This window comes from Perna viridis, chromosome 14 (genome assembly GCF_037379345.1).
Source record: "Perna viridis isolate PV_CMFRI_1.1 ecotype Kerala chromosome 14, ASM3737934v1, whole genome shotgun sequence".
NCBI lineage: Eukaryota > Metazoa > Mollusca > Bivalvia > Mytilida > Mytilidae > Perna > Perna viridis.
The window spans coordinates 15,134,905-15,157,607 of record NC_142458.1 but is presented as its reverse complement, the minus strand read 5'-3'; the positions used below and the strand labels follow the sequence as shown (position 1 = coordinate 15,157,607).

The following is a 22,703-nucleotide window of genomic DNA, read 5'->3' as shown; positions in this document are numbered from 1 at the left end:
CTTTATCTAATGTGTTACCATAGATGTACTTATTCTAGTCCAGCTTAAGAACGAACAAAAAACATGTTTTGCGAGTTCGATCTTTCTAATTGCATTTGGGACTTTTCAGGATGTTAACGTTTCAGAATACTGCTCATTCAGGTCATGTTTGATAAATGGTTTGATAACTTCCAAACGCTGTAAGAATTATTAAATTTGGTTTTTTAGTTGATCCCTCGACGCGAAAGGAACTCGAACCTTTGTGACATTTATGGTGATATGGCATACACTAAGGTGTCCTAGACCAATTATCCAGCTAGCTATAGGCAGTTATAGCAGTTTAAATGTCACAACCTGGTTCATATTAATTTAGACGGGAAAAATCAAGGACGGTTTAATTTTGGTAATGGCGTTTAGCGTTTTTTTTTATTTACAAATTATCATATGATCATATTATTATTGGTTTTGTAACATGCATCTTTTTTATGTTTCTGAAAAGCAAATGTGTACTTTAAAGACTACTGTTGAATTTGTGTGGTCATAAAAAATGTATGACTTGCTGTATACTTTGAATACAATTTAAAAACTGCTATTACCTGTTCCTTGCCCGCTTGTCGTAGTTTTCGTACTTGAATCAATGACTACAATATTCAAGGTATATTTGATTCATTTTTACATCCCAGGGTATAATAAATCTTATCGGAAACTCATATTTTTATATCGTACAAGACCTGATTGGAGTAAACTTTAAATAAAATTATATGAGAAATATGAATGAATGAATGAATACTGTATTGCATTAGTAAAACAATGCTATAGCAAATAATCGGAGCACTCAATTTCCAAGCCGCATTTAGATACTGAACTTTTTTCTGTTAAACTGCATTATCTTGCTTGTAACAAATGTTTAAGTTTCTGAGTTTTAAGTCACGAACAATAATATTTAGTGAATTGTGTATAGGGAAATTAGGAATGTTTATTGGGCTATTATAAATATGGTATTATGCAATGGTGAACGTGTCATGGGGAATTGGGCAGGAGACAATTAGAAATCTGGTATAAGGCATTGCGAATGGGTTGTAGGTCAATAGGGAATTAGGTATTGGAAAATAAGTAATGTAAAATTTGTCAATGTGAGTTGGGACAAGGGGCACGTTGCAAAACATATTAATAAGGCCCACATTAATTGTTAATAAACAAAGTGGTAAATTAAAAAAAAAAAACACTAACACTAATTTAAAGCCTACTATTTTGCCAAAGTTTCAACTTACTATTTGAAAGTTTCTGTTTGCCTATTGTAAAGCTAAAATACTATATAAACACTAATATACAGAAAATTCAAGCTGTTGTTTCATAATTTAATCACAAGAGGTGGGTAAAAAACTCTGTTATATACAGTTTATAAAGAATTTTCCCAAATAAAAATGACAGGATTAGGGGTAGTTTTTCATCCAAAAATATAGAGCGCAATCTATGAACAACATAATATTTGGCAGGAGTTGTGACGGAACAACAGGCTGTTGTTTTTGTATAAAAACAAAGAGTTCTACAAATGCGCACTATATTATCCACATAAAAATTTCTCACGAATTAAGCTATTTTTACACAATGTGACTAAATTGTCTTTTGTGGTATTTTATTTTTATCTAAAATTTTAAAACAACATATGCATGAACAACACTAAAACTTTGTTTTTTAAGAAGGCGCATATTAAATAAGTTAATTATGATTTTTTTTTAAATTCATTTGAAAATTTGTGTGACAAAACTTAACGCCAGAACACTACATCTCAATTAATTGATAACAAATGTTACAATGTAAATGCATTTCATAAAAGGAAAGCAGAGACGGTGTTTTTCTTTTCATGTCTTCAGATATTTTATCCCAGTTGTTCGTCTGATGACTAAAAGTTTTTAATTACCTTTCATCATGTATAAATGTTAATTTTTTTATTTTGTTATGTTATTTTTTATTAACTGAACAAAGAATTATGTTCAAACATCGTTAATGATAAATCGGCGGAGGGGAGAAATAAACAAAAGAAGTGATACTATACATAAGTAAATGTTTCAGTGTATTTTACCTCCTTCTTTGCACTTCCTGGCTGCAACAAAGTGTGATTTACATAAATTACCACGGTGTTTGGATAGTCTTAACTTCATAGATAAAAGATAAAAGCAACGTTTAAGACGCAATGCCAATGTCAAATAAACAAGATATTGTATGTACATTTGGCCAAAATAAGAATAAAGTGCAGTGTGTGAACTATTCTTTAGCACACATATTAAATCTAGGATCATTTCAAAATCACTCTGGCTACATTTTTGTACTATATGCAAATTGTAACTAGAAAATTTGTTCTTGTTCATACTTACGGAATACAAGCAAAAACACACGACAACCTGGTCGCCAATGGAATGGAAGAGAAGTAAACATTTATCTTACAAACTTTAACTAGTTTCACTTCAGTGAGTAACTTAACGTTAAATTTAGCATTATCAATCACACAAAGAAAACGAAACCTTTCAGATATCTTGTCTCCATTACTTCAAAAGCCATCAAAATCAAGACGATATATTTGAACATCATGACAAGATTGATATGGAAACTGTTAAACCTGAAAAACAAAACGTTCCGAATGATTTACAAAAACTCTAAAAGCAATATTAGGTCAAGTGCTTATCTTAAATTTCGGAAGACATGCGCCCTTTGTGGTACAAAACGTACAAGAACCAAATATATTTATTTAACAAACAAAACTTAAAGGTAAAAATGATAGACAGTATTAAGGGGACATTTTACTGTGAGACGCGAGTTTTTACCATTTAAACATTATGTAACCGTCAACAAAACAATGCAGCAGTTGTATTTTGATCGTAATTGTGATGGTTCTATTGGTACAGGTAACGTATGGTTTTACTCATATGGTCATTGTCGCCTTTTTTGTCGTAAATATCCAATAAATCTTACAAAATGGTGCTATAATACTATAAGGCTAGTGAATTCCGCTTATACATTTTTATTGTTCAAGAATTCATAATATATGTTAATAAATATGTAATTTCATATTGGCCCAATTATAGGTTTGAGGTCTGTCAACGTCTTTTTGATTGATTTACAACTAACTTTCTTACTAGAACACACGTTTGAGCTCCTTATGTGACATTTGCATGATTTACATGCATCGTTAATACTAGAAATTGATTATGTTGCATGATATATTTCTTTATACATGAAATGGAAACAATGCAGAGTTGTAAATATTGTAACCTACGTGTATTACCTTGGACGCAAATTATAGTTTGCTAAACATTATATCATCAGTGTCAGTGTTCAATAAAGCAATTACATCAGGGTTTTCTTAGTTGTTTTCGATAGTTTTATGAGCTGACATAATAGATGACCCAGACTGAACTATGACCGTTCAGTATGATGCTGGAGTACGTGACATATATCATCGATATGTTTGTTAACATTTATCTTGTTTGAAAGGATTGATGCTGCAAATATATCGGTTGATTTTACAAATATTTCATATATTGCTATATTGACCCAAAAATAGTTACGTAAATTTACTGCATTTATCGGCAATAGGAATCGCGTTTGCCTGCAAATATTCTATCATAGAAGGACAACACAAAAAAGAAGAATAAAGCGACAATATTACTGGGAAACCAATATTTCGAGTTGTTTCCCTGTGAAACTTAACTTACATTTAAAACAAACTTTTCAGCAATTTAAATGTAATTATAACGCTTCTTTATCTCTGAAAGGAGCATCAGCGACGTCTTATATATGTAGAATGTAAGACCAGAACTATGAATGGCTAAAACATATTCTGATGGAAGTCGGTCGACACGGAAGTAGATGATTGCGCAAGTGCGGATGTATGGTTTCATACATGAATTCTTTACAATGATTCCCTTTTCATAATGCAAACGAAACTAAGATTTTACCTGGTGAAACAAAAAAAGTGTTGGAAAAGAAAAAGAAAGAGTCAACAAAAAAACCAAGATTCTAGCGGAAATCAAAAGAATGTAATCCAGGGACAAAGATCAGATATGGAAAACAGACACACACAAGAAAGAACATAAAATAACCAAAATAAAACTAGGAGCACGGGGTCGAATTAGAAAAAAACAAACTTTAAAAGCACATAAAAGAAAATATTCATCATGCATCACTACAAACATTCGTAGTCGTATAAACAGATAAGTGGAAAAGAAAAACGATAAATGTCATCATGAACAAGAAATATATCATATATATCTTAGCATTCCCTAAATAAATGAGTCATATATTACAGAAAAGCTTAACGTAGAGACGGTTTAATGGACGAATAAGATAATTAAACTTTACCTCTACTTCGATTAGTTGGCCTAGGGGCACAAGTTAGGGATAAACGTATATTTGTATGATACCTGTAGTGACAGAGGAAGAAGATATTTTAAGGATGATAACGGTAAGAAAATATACGTTCAATATTTAATAAATAACTTCTTCTGTGACAGCTGACACATACTGGAATTGCAAATTGTGAAATGGCAAGATTTGTATATAAAGTAATTTGAAATTTCTATACAAGTTTCAGTTATGGATTTTTATGATTTTCAGTGTGTTTTAGTAAAGTTTCAATGCATTTTTTCTAAATAAAATGCTTTATGCAAATCGCTTATAATTACAAATGGCAAAATCATTTCATATGGTTGCTCATCTCAAAGCTAGATAAATAAGATAAGAGCGTGTAATGTTTTTATTTATTTACAAGTCATGAGATGATTCGTGTAGGTCAACCCCAATCATATAACCAGTCCTCCTTTGTCATTTGAACTTTTTATATAAATCAAACACTGTATTAAATTGACATTTTGAAAGAGCCTTTGTTTTTGATTAGGTTGATTTAAGTGGGTGATTAATGTATGGTTTTCCCAAAATACAGATCAGTATACATTACGTAAAAGAGTAATCAGGGGAACCAAGTTTATAGCGGTAATCAAAAGAATGTAATCCAGGGACAAAGACCAGACATGGAAAACAGACATACACAACAAAAAACATGAAGTAGCTAAAATCTTACATCCAAAGTAAAAAAAGCAAATGAGCAACTCGGACTCTACTAAAAACTGGGAGCATAGACCAAGTGCACCGGTAGGGTAAGCGTCCTCTGCTTTTCTAGAAACACCCGCCGAGTTGCTCATAAAAAGTCAAGTCTGGGGTAGAAAAACGAGGAAAGGAAAACTATGACCCGTTGGATAAATCAGTTTTCATGGTGCAGATGGATACACCATAACGATCCACGAGTTCTGTTTCATGGTCGTCAAGATATCGTTAAATGGATATCAAGACTTTGAATAGAAATAGATTTGTACTTACATATATAAGTAGCGTATTGTCTAACCAATATGTCCGAGCTTAACAATTCTGATTGCCCACGTTGCTTGTTTCCTTTAAATCATAATATATTGTGACATACGTCAAAACAGAAATTTCCGCCAATTTTAATCATGCTAATGATTCAGAATTTTCTTCTTTTTTTTTTGGTTAATATTGATGTTTCTATCAAATTAAATGTTCAACATCCTTCTTTTTTTCGTCCAATATACGCGGACGTAACAGAAATAGATGTTTTACGCAAAAAATAACAATATTTACATAAAAAAGCATATTGGTATTCTAAGCAATATAGGACCTCGAACGAGTGAGATATTGATATAATTATTAAAATAAATCATTAAATTCACAAAGTTGAAGATCAAACCAAATAATGGATTCGGTACCAAGCTATATACTCTGCCCCCTTCGAGGGCTATGGAATTAAAAACAAAAGACTCTTGAAGAGCCTGAATTGCAAACCATGTCCTATTAACTCAGTATGTAGAGGTATCATTCTGAAAAAGATCTTATATCGATGACTGAGTACCTAAGGCACTGTAAAATGTTGGAATTGTCTTCAATGTGTTTTAGAACTCCATGCCATGTTATCCCACCGAAAGACGAAGGCATTTCCCCGTTATATATTTACTGAGAAAGAACATAAAATGAAGTTCAATTATGGCTATTCAACATTTTCATTATCGCCATTCGTATCAGGGCGACAATACTATATAAACAAAATATTGTTTAGATCAAAGCAAGTATAAAAAATAGAGGAAAAATGGCCGTCCAGAACAAAGTTTTATCATCACGATTCAACTAAGAATATCATGTTTCCTATAAAAAATCTTTTGAATTCAATCAACTGGTAAAAATGGCCGCAAATTAGGAGCTATTTTGAAAACGGCAGTCTAAAAAATTTACAATACTGCAAGTCGACTCAAAATATGTTTATCTTATGTTAAGCTTTCATTATTCTTTAATAATTCAGGAACAATTAGTGAAAAAAAGCATTTCGACCCCTATGTTCTATTTATAGAAATGACGGTCATGAAAAATTTTGGACTGGATACCACAAGGAATAATTGGGCCAACTGGTACTTAACTGTGTTGCTCTTTTTTTCTAAAAAGAAGACTTTCAAAGTTAAAAAAGGTGAAAACGAGAATAACAAGCAAATGTTTCAAGGGCCAAAATTCCTACATGGATGGACGAATCATTTTGAAAATTTTGGCATAGGTCGGTCTTCTGATAGTGAAAAATAACTAACCCTGTCAGAGTTTTGCTAAATTCAACGGCTTCTGAGTTATTTGCAAAATTGTGTTTTTGGCCCGTCTGTTCTATGTTAGACAGCCATGTTTTTCAATAGATAAAAAAAATTAAACAATCAGTTTGTGCAGGATACCCTACGAAATAATTATGCCAAATTTCATTAAATTTGGTCACAAGGTTTCAGGTAAGATTTTCAAAGTTTAAATGTAAAAAAAAAATATATATATATGTTTCAACAGCCATAACTCCTACATCAGGCGATGAAATATATTGAAATTACAGCATAGGTCGGTCTTCTGATGATGAACAATAATATTACCATCGCCAGAATTTTTTTTTGCGTTATTTAGAAAAAAATGTACTTTGACCCCCTTGTTCTATATTAGTGATAGCGGCCATGTTTGTTTTTTTTTTTAAATAAACGATCAGTTTGCGCAAGATACTCTTAATGTCAAATTTCATTCCAGTTGGTCAAGCAGTTTCAGAGGAGAAGATGTTTGAAAAAAAGCTAATGAGGACAGACGACGAAGGACGCAATGTATTGGCAATCGTAAGTAAGTAATAAGGATTCAAGGACCAGTCAACATTCACGGACCCCGCATGAGGAAATCAGAACTACGCTTTCAACGTGATCTGTGACCATTCAAGGTAATGCTTGCTTACAAAACGAATACTAGAGCAGCTGCATTCATTAAGCAACGGCACTTGACTTTGTCTACCTTGATTGACGAAGAGAACAAGAAATGAACGTTTACAAATAGACTTGATTGAGGTCCCTCTTCACTCTTATGAGGCTGACTTTATAGCTGATCTGATCCGAAGCAAACATATCATTTAGCTATGTCCTTTAATCTCAGTTTCCGCTATAAAAATGATGTATTATCTTTAGACAATCCCAATTTTGGGGATTTGATACATCGCATCTACCACAACGAACTTGAAATAAAGGATACTACAGACACTGTTAAGTCAGCCTCATATCGTATGGTTATGTTGCTACAAGATTGAAGTCATCACTATAAAAGTTTTATGAACTCATGGATCGTTAGGGTGTATCCATCTACACCATGAAAACTGATTTGTTCAATGTGGCATAGTTTTCCTTCCCTCTTTCGTCTACCCCGGATTGACTTTTAATGAGCAACTCGGCGGGTGTCTCTAGAAAAGCAGAAGACGCTAACCCTACAGGTGCACCTGATCCATGCTCCAAGTTTTTTAGTAGAGTCCGAGGCGCTCATTCGCTTTTGTTATTTTGTGTGTATGATTTTAGTTACACTAAGTTCTTTGTTGTGTATGCCTGTTTTCCATGTCTGGTCTTTGTCCCTGGATTACATTCTTTTGATTACCGCTTCAACCTTGGTGCCCTCTTTATATTTATGACACAGAATCTATATTATTCTCTCTGATAACTCCACTTATATCTGTCGTGAAAGAGTCTATCCTTCAATAACTAGTAGCTTGATATCAGAGATACATATATAGTCTTAAATAGGAAGCAAGTCTAGTGTAAAAGAAATTATTTAATGTTTATAAGTTAATGGTGAATCGAATCGGACGATTAACGAATGGGGTGACTATTTTCTTCTGTTTTTTAACAATAATAGGAGAACGATGTCACCAAAATGGTAGTCAATTCAAGTTTAACCTTGACATTTGAAGCCAGATTATAGGCTGACAGGCAGTTAACATGTAATACCAAGTGTTTATAAAGCGAGGATCTTTTTTAGTTTCGTATCTTCAACATAGCTCGTGTCTTAAGGTTTGTTAATTATGAAGATAAATAAATCCTAGTTGATGCAAAACTGTAAAAGGCATTATCTTTACAAAATATCAATATATTCAACTTCGTCCTCTTACTGATTACACCTCTTTAATATTTTTAGAGACAATTCATAACTGTCTGTTATGTCACCAATTTCAAAGACTTTGATTGGAGTTACCATGGAGGTAAAGAATATTCTCAGACTTAACGTGGCTCGTTGGTTTTAAAATTCCGGCAAACTGCGTCAGGTGATGCGCATGTTTCCATTGTTGTCGTAAAACCATTAGTTCGTTCAGATGTGTCTAAATATTAATAATGAGTCAATTAACACGGTCTGTTAAAATCAATGGTTTTACAAGGTATGATGAATAAAATATCTTGTTTTAGTGTGTTCAAATAAGATCCGATTAAAGTTCTTTGCTTCCGTTAATGTCTGCGCCAGTGCTGTAGTATTTTTTACAAATTTGTGTCGCTGAGGCCTGCGCTCGACGGACACACTACCCACCCCTCCGTATAACATCAAATTCATTGTCATCATAAGCAGTACAGAAGCATTTAAAATCTGCTAGGTGATGTGGTTGAAAATGTTTCAATTTGCAGTGAGACAAAGACAATAGCAATTTATTAAAAATTGATAAAAAACATTTATTTCTTGCCACTCATAGCCCCAGAAGGTGAAGAAATCACCCATTCTACATTATGTGGTATAAGTGTGCATAGTGAAACCTGTTTAAACCATACCAGTGAGAAGGCAGCAAAAACAAACACAGATGATTAAATATTTAGCTTCAAACAATTTTTCATGTGCTTCATAAAATATACCAACTTTAACATTTAAACAATCATAATTAAATTAATAAATTAAATATTCTTACCCCATATATTTGACCAAGTCATTTCATTTACAATGTATTTTATATTTTACATTTCGCACATGTACATATTTTACATGTGTATTGACTTTTTGCCCGACACTTAGGCGGATCGATGGAATGGTCCCACGGAACACACCTTGCCAAAACCAAGGAAGCACAAACTATTTATAAAATGTTGTATTAACGTTTTCATATTTGTCATGATAACCTTGTAAAAATGTTTATATGCTGTTTGAATATATGGTTACAAAGAATTAAGTTTTCATGACATTTAAAATAATAAAGATGTTATCGATAAATGAAACATATATCATTCTGATGTTATCAAAATTAATTTTAATGTTTGTAAAATAAATTATGTTATCAAAACCATGATGGAAACATTTTCTTTACATTGTCAGAAAATATTTATAACACGTTATGTAAAAATGTTTTCCACATCGTTTTGTATATATATATATTTGGTTTTAACATTTGAAACAAGTACTGTTCTACATAATAAAGAACATATGTCGTAAACAAATTATTTAGAGTTGACTTGTATGTTCAAAACAATAACAAATCATAACAATGCTCTACACAGTCAATCTGTACAGAAAAACCTACTGAAAATAGCAGTTTAAATGTGGCGGATCCATAGGATTGTCCCACGGCGCAACGAAACACCCTCTTGGTCAACTTTAATTGTCCAAGGTGGCTTTTCTTAGTGTACAGCTGATATATCTTTTTGTGTTGATGAACATGCTAAATACACATTTCCGCGAGGTAGAGCTTGCTGATTGGGTTGAACAAAGGAATTTTCCTCGCGGAAGTGTATCTTGAATACGTCCTACACATGCTCATCGACAATACCAAAGCTAGCACAAAGGGTCTATAAGCCTTTAAGGTAATAATTGATTGAATTGATATACCCTTAAGTGTCAAATTGACCGAAAAGGGATAAGTGTGTTAGCATATTTACCAAGAATTTAATTGTCAAGGCGTATCATATTAAAGTAATTGACCAGATCCCCAACCTCTAGACATTAACGGTAAGCTCAGTTACTCAGAATTATCATATGCAGTAGATGCTGGTATATTACCGCACATTAAAGAAAATAATATAATAAAAGCAAAATAGTTTCGTTTGTCATCTATTTTTTTTTAACCTTCTCTTAAAAAATTCATATGGTGAAACGTTACTTCCTTACTTAACCACGTCAAAATACTTCAATATGTCAATAATGAATATATATTTAAATATGCGGTGGTTTTCAACTAGCCATTTGTTATACGGACTTCCCCCTAGATTTTATCAGTTCGGTAATTGTGTTATTAACCGTCCCACATACATAAATCATTGTTAACAAAATATTACTCCTTTCCAATACTTTAAACTTATTCAGTTATAATTGGTGTTAAATTATGGATAAGCTGCTTTCATTTAGAAAACAAAATTATTAAACTCTGTAATAGCGGTGGCGGATCCAGTTTGAGATAAAAGGGGGGGGGCAAAAAAATTCCTTGACAGGATCACTGGCGAGGATCACGAAGTCAGTGTTTTTCATGTTTAATACACACAGTTGAACAATTTATTTTTCTAAGCAGGGTACCAGCTCACAACCTCTAGGTCACCAAGGATCCATGGGCTTTATTGGAGGATGCTGTGATAGTATTGTTAGCCTAGAAAACGTTCCAATTTTCGAATTAGGAGGTTGTGATAGTCGAGAATGCTCATGATGACATCTGTTCAAAGCGTCACTATTTGAAAAATATAAAGACTAATATTCATAACCACTGTCATTTCTTGTTAATTAGGTGTTGGTACTTTTCCTTGCAAAGTGCAACTCAGAGATAGTCAGAAACACCAACTTCTACTGAGAATTTTTAATTGTAGATTATAAAAACTTTATTTGGATCCCCCGTTCTTAAGTTCCTAAGTATGGGACCCCGAGAGAAAATTTTAGTGTTCTTTGTCAGGAAGACGTGTTGGCCTCATGTATCTATCTTCTTAAAATTGCTTTTGCAAACATGTTCGCTTTCATAATTGCCATCAAAACTACTGATAACGACATGTAAACGTGGTCAATGTACACGACAAGCTGACAAAACATTTCTGGAAAAATGGAAAAGAACAAAAAACAAAAAACAAAAAACAAAAACACGCATTTCAAACGATTTGGTTGGGAAAATGCACTATCAAGCCAACTGATGTTCGTTTGGGAATACCCGGTTTTTTTTTCTGGATCCGCCACTATGACAAAGGTATTTGGGCGTTGCTTTCTGCGTTTCATGACATTTTATTCGTATTTTTTTTATTTATTTATTTTCTTTCTTTTAACCTTTTAGATCTAGCTTTTGTTCACTTACATTTTGTGTATTTATTATTCATGTATATATTTTAGTAGCGTTTTCAACTTTATACCTTGGGTTATTTTCAAACTCATTTTATTTTTCAAATCATCTGTCCAAATTCTCGGTCCAATCATATAAAACTATAAAGGATGGAGTTATACCCTAAATCTCTCTTATTTGTTCATGTGTTTTATTCCATCTTACAATTTTGTCATGTTTCCAAAAATATATATCTATTTAAATTTCCAGTGATTCTCAAATCATCTACACGAATTCCACATTTTATGTACAATTGTACAACTGTTTTAAATGAATTTACAATTATAGGAGATAAAGAATTTCTTCAAAATGGATGCCCATGAAAATACCATTACTTCAACATGCTTTAATCCGCCAAAAATTCCATGTAATTCCGGCTTCTTGTAAAAGGAGACAGATGTCTTTTAGTGAAAACTAATCTACGTCTATTACCTTTAAGTCAGTTCCAGTTTTTTTCTTTTGTAATTTTCACTTTCAATTAGAAATTTGTTAATATATGCTTATCAAAACAGATTGGCATGACTCTTACTTTGAGGTGTACTCTGCTTTTGAATGTTCTGTATCTGTACCTAAATTACACCACAACTATCATTGCCAAATACAAACTATATCCCTCTTTTGGCTTCTTTTATACAAGAAGTGACACTATACATAAGTAAATGTTTCAGTGTATTTTACCTCCTTCTTTGCACTTCCTGTCTGTAACAAAGTTTGACTTACATAAATTACCACGGTGTTTGAATAGTCTTAACTTCATAGATAAAAGATAAAAGCAATGTTTAAGACGCAATGCCAATGTCAAATAAACAAGGTATTGTATGTACATTTGGCCAAAATAAGAACAAAGTGCAGTGTGTGAACTATTCTTTAGCACACATATTAAATCTAGGATCATTTCAAAATCACTCTGGCTACATTTTTGTACTATATGCAAATTGTAACTAGAAAATTTGTTCTTGTTCATACTTACGGAATACAAGCAAAAACACACGACAACCTGGTCGCCAATGGAATGGAAGAGAAATAAACATTTCTCTTACAAACTTTAACTAGTTTCACTTCAGTAAGTAACTTAACGTTAAATTTAGCATTATCAATCACACAAAGAAAACGAAACCTTTCAGATATCTTGTTTCCATTACTTCAAAAGCCATCAAAATCAAGACGATATATTTGACCATCATGACAAGATTGATATAAGGCTAGTGAATTCCGCTTATACATTTTTATTGTTCAAGAATTCATAATATATGTTAATAAATATGTAATTTCATATTGGCCCTGTTATAGGTTTGAGGTCTGTCAACGTCTTTTTGATTAGTTTACAACTAACTTTCTTACTAGAACACACGTTTGAGCTCCTTATGTGACATTTGCATGATTTACATGCATCGTTAATACTAGAAATTGATTATGTTGCATGATATATTTCCTTATACATGAAATGGAAACAATGCAGAGTTGTAAATATTATAACCTACGTGTATTACCTTGGACGCAAATTATAGTTTGCTAAACATTATATCATCAGTGTCAGTGTTCAATAAGGCAATTACATCAGGGTTTTCTTAGTTGTTTTCGATAGTTTTATGAGCTGACATAATAGATGACCTAGAATGATCTATGACCGTTCAGTATGATGCTGGAGTACGTGACATATATCATCGATATGTTTGTTAACATTTATCTTGTTTCACAGGATTGATGCTGCAAATATATCGGTTGATTTTACAAATATTTCATATATTGCTATATTGACCCAAAAAATAGTTCCGTAAACATACTGCATTTATCGGTAATAAGAATCGTGTTTGCCTGCAAACATTCTATACAAGTGTCTCCTATGTGCAAAGAAAAAGATCATAATATCTTACCATTTGTACTTGTATTAGAAACCTCGAGAATCCTCGTGTTAAAATAAGAAAAATAACAAGTCTGACTTAGTTATCAAAGCCAACATATTCATATTAAGAATCAGTCATTGTAACAATCATGCAAATTCTTTCGTATGCGATGCACCTCCAAAAAGGCTACACATTTTCATTTTTGTTATTAAGTTGTTTTGTGGATGAGTAATCAAGGGAACTAAGGTTATAGGGTAATCAAAAGAATGTAATCCAGGGACAAAGACCAGACATGGAAAACAGACATAAACAACAAAGAACACAAAGTAACTAAAATCATACATACAAAGTAACAAAAGTAAATGAGCAACTCGGACTCCACTAAAAAACTGGGAGCATGGACCAGGTGCACTGGTAGAGTAAGCGTCCTCTGCTTTTCTAGAAACACCCGCCGAGTTGGTCATAAAAAGTCAAGTCCAGGGTAGACAAACGAGGAACGGAAAACTATGACCGTTGAATAAAACAGTTTTCATGGTGCTGATGGATACGCCATAACGATCCACGAGTTCATGATGACGACCATAAAACTTCTGTAGTGATGACTTCAATCTTGTAGCAACACAACCCTGTCCCAGAAGCCTATTTGTTAGATATCTAGCGCGATACAAAAAGTCTGCGTAGTTTCAGCAAGCTCTGGCATAACGTATGAATTGTGATATGAACACTCCATACGCAGGAGCCGAAGGAATGTTACCACAGATGAAAGGAAAGTTGACAATTCTGAATGAAAAGTCATCACGTTTGTCGTAAAGTTTGGTCAATAGTTTTCCTTTACCATCGATTTCTATGTGCAGATCAAGATATGAGGCTGACTTCACAGTGTCTGTAGCATCGTTTATCTCAAGTTATTTGGGGTTGATGTGATGTATCACATCCCCGAAATTAGGATTGTTTAAAGATAACACGTCATCTATATAGCGGAAACTGAGATTGAAGGATCTAGGTAAACAATAGTCTTTCTTTCTGATCAGATCAGCTATAAAGTCAGCCTCATAAGAGTGAAGGAATAGGTCAGCTGGTAAAGGAGCACAATGTGTTTCCATTGGAATGCTGACCGTTTGTTGAAAAACACGTCCACCACACTGGACAAACATGTTGTCGATTAAAAATTCCAGCATTTTGTAAACATTTTCCTCTCTATATTTGGAAGATGATTTGGAATTATTTCTTACAAAGTATGAGGAATCTCTACCAAGAACTATATATTTGTATCTAGGTGTACCATCTTTTTTTGAAAAACAACGATGTATAATGTTTTTAAGTCGGGAATTTGACTGAGTATGGGGAATAGAAGTATACAGTGTTGAAAAATCATAGGTTTTAATGCTATTATATTCAGATAATAGTCTTGAACTGATTGTCTCCAAAAGATCCTTTGAATTTTTCAGGATCCACATTGAATTAATACCACTACGGGAGTAACAAGTGTTGTGGTAGGACTGTAGACCCTCTTTGACAGTTGAGTATAGTTAAAGGTTTTGAAAGAGATTTAGTGATACATTTTGCAGATCCAGCTATGAAACGTTGTTTGTATGGATTCTTGTGAAGTTTAGGAATCCAGTACATAGACGGTAAATCACAATCATCGTCCTTGGTAGAGAGATCTATATAATGAAATGCATTATCATTCATTTCAATCTGTCTGCTCATAGAAGCTAATCCACATTGACAGTCCAATAGTTTCTATTGTATTTTAGTGTCATTTAAAGAGTTACCACCCTTTACATTGAATTCTACAGTACATTCTAGATAATTTGATATCTCCCAAGAAAAAGGGTTATATGAAATATGAATATATTGATTTCTGTTAACTAAAACATTCTGAGCAAGATATAAAAATAAAGATATGTAGGCTTTCAAGCCATGAATCACATTTTGCATGATTCTTAGCTGGAGTGCTACCTAAATATAATTGTTTCCTCAAATAAAAACAGAGAAATCTGTTCAAATAATTTCCATTCTGCATCACCAAAAAATACCGAATAGCAGGTTTTTAAAAAAAAATTCTGTTAAAGTGACATATGGTACATACAAGAATTATTGCTCAACATTGAAAGTAAACAAAAGTTCACGGCAAAATACAGTGAAGAGATTTCATGGGTTTAATATTTAATCATAATATGTTCTATGTAAAATTTCAATGTATTTTTATTTCCATTTAAAAACTTAATGTTAACCGTATAAAAGCAATATTATTCAATATTTGGTATGAACATGTATAACACTTTTAGTTTCTTTTTTAAACCTGGCATTTTCCTATTTTAATATTAAAGCTTATCGCATTTCAGCATTTTGCTATGTGACTTAAGGCATTTGATTTGTTTGTTTGTTGGGGTTTAACGTCCGAGCAGCAATATTTCAGCTATATTCAGACGATGAACATGAAATTGATGATAAAATGAACATGAAATGATGATGAAATGAAAAAAGGATGGGGCACAAGGACAATGGGGTCGACCAATTTTGATTGCCACTGGAAATAGGGACAGATGGGTAGGGTCAGGCAATTTAGCTTCCCGTGGCGGATCCCTATGGTTCCTACTCCGGGAAAATACCACAGTAGGGTTCTTTAACGTGCGAGGAACGTGGCATCTTTTCCAACACGGTGCACCACTATGGTTGGCGGTCAGGTTTTCCGTATTATAGCCTGACAACCCCAGCATGTAACACGCCAGGGGTACCCCATTTCACCACCTGAGGCACATATCCCTGTTGCTTTGTGGGCAGAGCGCACTAGCCCCTGGCTACGGTTCTGAGCACTATTTAGTCGCCTTTTACGACAAGCTTACCGCTTAACACCCGGACCTGCACGGGGATTTTTAGGGCATTTGTGAAATCCAGAGCATATGCTCTCACGCATGGATTTTCGTGGCGATTGATATTGCAAATCCTTGATTTGTTTACATTTATTTTTTTTTTCTTTTTTTTTCATTTATTGATTTTTTATTTATATTTGTTTTCTTTGGCATTGCTTTTTTAAGATAAAAATGTATATTTTTTGTTAGTGTTAGTTGTAATAGAAACAAGTAACTGTGTCTCTTTTATTTATTATAATAATTGTTAAAATTAAGCCCTGTATGGTGATACTTTCCTTCCAAAATAAACACAAATTATGCATATTGATCGGTAAACTAGATTTTGGTTCAAATGTGTAATCAAGGGAACAAAGATTCTAGCAGAAATCAGAAGAATGTTATCAAGGGACAAAGACCAGACATGGGAAATAGAATGCAGTTCAACCATTGAGACTGATATATTATTTTTCTGATTTAATGTGCTTCGTATGACAGAAACGTAATAATATCATAATAACTTACAAAGTTACTAAAAAAATAATCAAGAGGGAACCAAGGTTACAGCAGTAATCAAACGAATGCAATCCAGGGACAAAGACCAGACAGGGAAGACAGACACATACAACAAAGAACATAAAGTTACCAAAGTCATACATACAAAGCACCAAAAGCGTGAATGAGCAACTCAGACTCTAAGAGCATGAATTATGTGCTCCGGAAGGGAAAGCGTCCTCTGCTTCTCTTGAAACACCCGACAAGCTGCTCATAAAAAGTCAAGTCCGGGGTGACAAAAGAGGAAAGGAAAACTTTGACACGTTGAATAAATCAGTTTTCATGGCGCAGATGGATACACCGTAATGATCCACGAGTTCATGTTGACCATAAAACTTCTGTAGTAATGACTTCAATCTTGTAGCAACATAACCCTGTTCAAGAAGCCTATTTATTAGAATTCTAGCTCGATACAAAATGTCTGCGTAGTTTCGGCAAGCTCTTGCATAACGTATGAGTTGTGATATGAACACTCCATACGCAGGTGCTGAAGGGATGTTGGCACAGATGAAAGGAAAGTTGACAATTCTGAATGAAAAGTCATCACGTTTGTCGTAAATGTGGTCAATAGTTCTCCTTTCACATCGATTTCTAAGTGTAGGTCAAGATATGAGGCTGGCTTCACAGTGTCTGTAGTATCCTTTATCTCAAGTTCTTTGGGGTTGATGTGATGTATCTAATCTCCGAAATTAGGATTGTTTAAAGAAAATACGTCAGCTATATAGCCTAAACTATGATTAAAGGAACTCGCTAAACGATATTCTTTCTTTCGGATCGGATCAGCTATAAAGTCAGCCTCATGTGAGTAAAGGAATAGGTCAGCAAGTAGAGGAGCACCCTTTGTTCCCATTAAAATGCCGATCATTTGTTGAAAAATGCGTCCACCACACTGGACAAATATGTTGTCGTTAAAAAATTCCGTCATTTTGTAAACATCTTCCTCTGTATATTTGGAAGATGATTTGGAATAATTTCTTATAAAGCATGAGGCATCTCGCTCTTATGTCTAATAAACTACTGTTATAAAACAATTGCAACACTTTGAGCAAATATTCATAATCTAATATTATTTTGTAAGATAAACAAACAATGTAAATTATGATTACTTGTTATTATTGAACTTCTACGGAGAATTCTTCCCATTCTGTGGTGTATGGAGGATAGGGAATGGTAGTGAGGAATGGGAATAGTGTATTTTGGTAGGGGTTTCGAATTGGAGGTTGGGGTGACTGGTTTGTTACTGATATGATAGTGTTTTGAGATGAAGTTGTATTATGGACCTATATGATGCAATGTATTATCATTCTATAAATCTGTCTGCTCATAGGAGATAATCATCATTGAAAATCGAATAATTTCTATAGGGTATGTATTCTTGTCATGTTACTCCGTGATTTCACGAGAATGGATCCTTGTCTACCATTTTAAATCATGAAGATTTGTCATTTAGAGAGCGTTAAGTTCAGCCTTGAGGTCAAAACATCTTTTTGTGTACAAAATACCGGTAATAAATGACAAATATCTATTTCTGCATGATAAAGGTATTAAGAAAACACATAAAATAGAAGATTTTACATTGCTATACAACGTTTCGAGTACCCGGAAGCAAACAATAAAATGTAGATCGGTCTTCGGTTTTCAATACGTTCTATGTCGTAAATTCCGATATATAAAATGAAACTAGAACGAGACTTACATACCCTATTGTATTTTAGTGTCATTTACAGAGTTATATCCCTTAACTTTGAACTCTTTCCATTCTATGGCGTATGGAGGATAGGGAATGGTAGTGGGGGAAGGGGAATAGTGTACTGGGGTGGGGATTTCGAACTGGAGGATGGGGTAACTGAATTGTTACTGATATGATAATTTTTTTGTTATTCAGTTGTTTTGTGGACCTATATGATGACCTGTCTGCTCATAGGAGATAATCCACATTGAAAATCCAATAATTTCTATTGTATTTTTTATATCATGTACAGAGTAGTCTCCCTTAACACTGACTTTAGCATTACATTCTATATCATTTGTTATCTCCTCAGAACAAGGTGTATATGAACATCCATATGCTGATTTCTGTTAACTAGAACATTCTGAACAAAATATAAAATATAAAAATAAGTAGGCTTTCAAGCCATGAATCACATTTTGCATGATTCTTAGCTTGAGTGCTACTTCATTCTTTCCTGAAATATAACCAGGGAAAATTGCTCAAAGAGTAGTCAAGGGAACCAAGGTTATAGCGGTAATCAAAATAATGTAATCCAGGGACAAAGACCAGACATGGAAAACAGACATACACAACAAAGAACATAAAGTAACTAAAATCATACATACAAAGTAACAAATGTAAATGAGCAACTCGGACGCCACTAAAAACTGGGAGCATAGACCAGGTGCACCGGTAGAGTAAGCGTCCTATAATTTCCATTATGCATCACCAAAAAATACTTTGTATTTATATATAGTCACAGGAAGTAGATATGTGGCAATAGAACTAAGATTCCAATCATCATAAAAAAAAACAATATTCTAAATATCAAAGCAGCATTTCCAATTTAAGCTATGAAATCTGTTACGTTAGAGGAAATTGTAAGGGACGGACTGACAAACGGACTAGAATATTGCAAGGTAGCCCCGCCCCACCTCCCGATCTTAAATGAGGAGGGATGTCGAATACTGATAAACATTATATTCGTATATTATTTTTAGTGACGAAATTTCTGTAAAGCTGAAAAGCATGTCTTAAAGAAATTTATAAACATAACAATACCAATAAAGCCTTTTCTGTTAAAGTGACATATGGTACATACTACAATTATTGCTCAACGTTCGCAAATGAAATAAAACTCACGACATAATTCAGTGAAGGAATTTCATGGGTTTAATATATAATCATAATGATATGTTTTATATAAGATTTTAATGTATTTTTATTACCATTTAAAAATTTAATGCTAACCGTATAAAAGCAATATTATTCAATATTTAGTATGAACATGATGGACGTGAATAACAACTTTAGTTTGTGTTTACCTTGCACTTTTCTATTCTAATATTAAAGCGTATCGAATTTCAATATTTTCCTATGTGCCTTGAGACATTGGAGAAGCAGAATTTACCAGAGGGTATGCTGTCATGCATAACTTTTCGTGGGGATTTATATTGCAATTTCTTAATTTGTTATTCTTTTTTATATTTGTTTTCTTAAGCATTGCTTGTTTAAGATAAAAATGTATATTTTTGTTAGTGTGATATGTAATAGAAACAATTAAGTATGTCGCTTTTACTTTTATTTATGAGAGAAATAAGTTAAACTCGCCATCATTAAATCATCAAAGAAATCGATATTTTCGTAATTCAACTATCTCATATTGATTTCAAACTGACCGTTTTAAAGTGGATTGTTGATACTTCATCACAAAATGATATAGCCATGTAATGTAATACTTAAATGTCACAAGTGAACAAATACATATATTACTTTGAGGAACTTTCATTTACATAAGAAATCGAAATACAATTTTCCAACAGACAAACTTCTTTGGTTTTCGTTCAATAGATAGAATTGTAAATTTCCGCATACTTCTAGCTTGAAAAACACGGCATACACTTGTAAACATATTTTTCATAAAATTATTTCCTGAAGAATAAGCTCTATAAACATATTAGAATTTTGACTTATTTTGTATGTTTCAAATTTTTAAGAGACGATTAGGCTCTGTATGGTAACATTTTCCTTGCAAGATAAACACTAAGTATGCATATTGATAGGTAAACTAGATTTTTGTTCAAAAGAGTAATCAAGGGAACCAATATTCTAGCGGAAATCGTAAGAATGTAATACAGTAACAAAAAAACCTGACATGGAAAACAGACAAACACAACAAACAACACAAAATAACCAAGATAATCAATACCAATAGTAACCATAGTAACCATAGTAATTGAGCAATTCGGACTCCACTAAAACTGGGAGCATGTAAGGCTCAAGTGCACCGATAGAGTTAGCGTCCTCTGCTTTTTTAGAAACACCAGCCGAGTTACTCATAAAAAGTCAAGTCCAAGGTAGAGAAAGACTAAAAGAAAAATATGACACGTTGAACAAATCAGTGTTTTTATGGTGCTGATGGATACGCTGTAACGATACACGGGTACATGATCATGACCGTGAATCTTCTGTAGAGATAACTTCAATCTTGTAACAGAGTTACCCTGAACCAGAACCTTAATTGTAAGAAGTCTGGTGAGATATAATGAAATTGTGTAGTTCGATCTTGTTGTTTTGCCATTTCTTTATTGTTATGTTTGTCAATTTTTATGTTCAATGTAACATATCTATGAGGTAAATTGGGGATAAATAAAAAAAAATATTTGTTTGTATTCAAGTATCGGCTAATATAAAATTTAAATATTGCCAATGGTAAAGTGATTCATTTTGTAGAAACACGACGATTTTTTTAGTTTACATTTGCTATATGTTTACATTACAATAGTCATTACCGTATTTAGACCTTGACCTTTGAGAAATACATACATTTATCTCCCACTAAAATCAACCAGATCAAACCAAATCAAGAACGATAACTCTTGCAAAGTACCAATTTCATGTACAATCTATATGATTTATATATCAAAAACGTAATGACTACAATAAAAAAATATAGACTGATATGTGATCGGAAACTGATTACGAACAAGAAATTAAAGTAAGTTCGGTTAAATTTTGACATAAATGAATCACATTATGTCTGATAGTTATAAAGACTGCTACTTAGTTTTATATCAACTGTTAAACCTGTCAAACCGAAACCTGGATTAACTAAAAACCTGTCTAAACCAAACTCTTTTTTTTAATTTTCCACTGTGTAAATTTTCCATATATAGTTTGAATGTAGTTGAAAGAGTAATCAAAGGAACCAAGGTTCTAGCGATAATCAAAGGAATGTAATCATGGAAAACAGACATACACAAAAAGAACTTAGAGTAACTAAAATCATACATACAAAGTAACAAAAGCAAATGAGCAACTCGGAATCCACTAAAAACTGGGAGCATGTACCAGGTGCACCGATAGGGTAAGTGTCTTCTGCTTTTCCAGAAACACCCGCCGAGTTGCTCATAAAAAGTCAAGTCCGGGGTAGACGAAAGAGGAATGGAAAACTATGATACGTTGAACAAATCAGATTTCATGGCGTAGATGGGTATACCGTAACGATCCACGAGTTCATAATGACGGCCATAAAACTTTTGTAGTGATGACGTCAATCTTGTAACAACATAAACCTAAGATATGAGGCTGACTTCAAAGTGTCTGTAGTATCCTTTATCCCTAGTTCTTTGGTGTAGATGCGATGTATCAAATCCACAAAATACGGATTGTTTAAAGATATTTGCGTCATCTATATAGCGGAAACTGAAATTAAAGGGTCTAGCTAAACGATATTCTTTCTTTCGTAACAAATCAGCTATAAACTCAGCCTTATTAGTTTAAAAGAATAGGTCAGCAAGTAGAGAAGCACAGAAGCAACAATGTATATTGTTTTTAAGTCGGGATTTTAACTGAGTATGTGGAATAGAAGAACACAGTGTTGACAAATCATAGGTTTTAATGCGTTTATATTCTGATAATAGTCTTGAACTGATTGTCTCAAAAAGATCTTACGTATTTTTCAGGATTCACATTGAATTAATACAAATGTACCACTAACGCTTCCCATTCTGTGGTGTGTGGAGGATAGGGAATGGTAGTGGAAGAATGGGAATAGTGTATTGGGGTGGGGACCTGTTCAGTTTGGAATGTGGTATGTTTATGGTGAA

The 22,703-nt window shown here is 33.2% G+C and overlaps 1 protein-coding gene across 7 annotated transcripts in view; it reads right to left on the bottom strand.

Annotated features, from left to right (window-relative positions):
- The window catches only part of LOC148598341 (uncharacterized), a 53,478-nt gene that overhangs the window by 5,930 nt on the left and 24,845 nt on the right, over window positions 1–22,703 (bottom strand). For 4 of the 7 annotated variants that reach the window (XM_088561191.1, XM_088561195.1, XM_088561189.1 and 1 more), the window contains exons 1-4: window positions 5,353–5,455; window positions 2,502–2,596; window positions 2,063–2,083; window positions 576–620 (exon numbers count right to left, since the gene is read on the bottom strand). In XM_088561191.1, the coding sequence (XP_088417317.1) occupies window positions 576–620; window positions 2,063–2,083; window positions 2,502–2,596; window positions 5,353–5,354 (163 nt within the window). In that variant the 5' untranslated portion in view covers window positions 5,355–5,455. Of the gene's footprint in view, window positions 1–575; window positions 621–2,062; window positions 2,084–2,501; window positions 2,597–5,352; window positions 5,456–13,506; window positions 13,588–22,703 lie in introns of those variants that run through there. The other 3 variants (XM_088561192.1, XM_088561190.1, XM_088561193.1) reach the window with 3 other exon arrangements.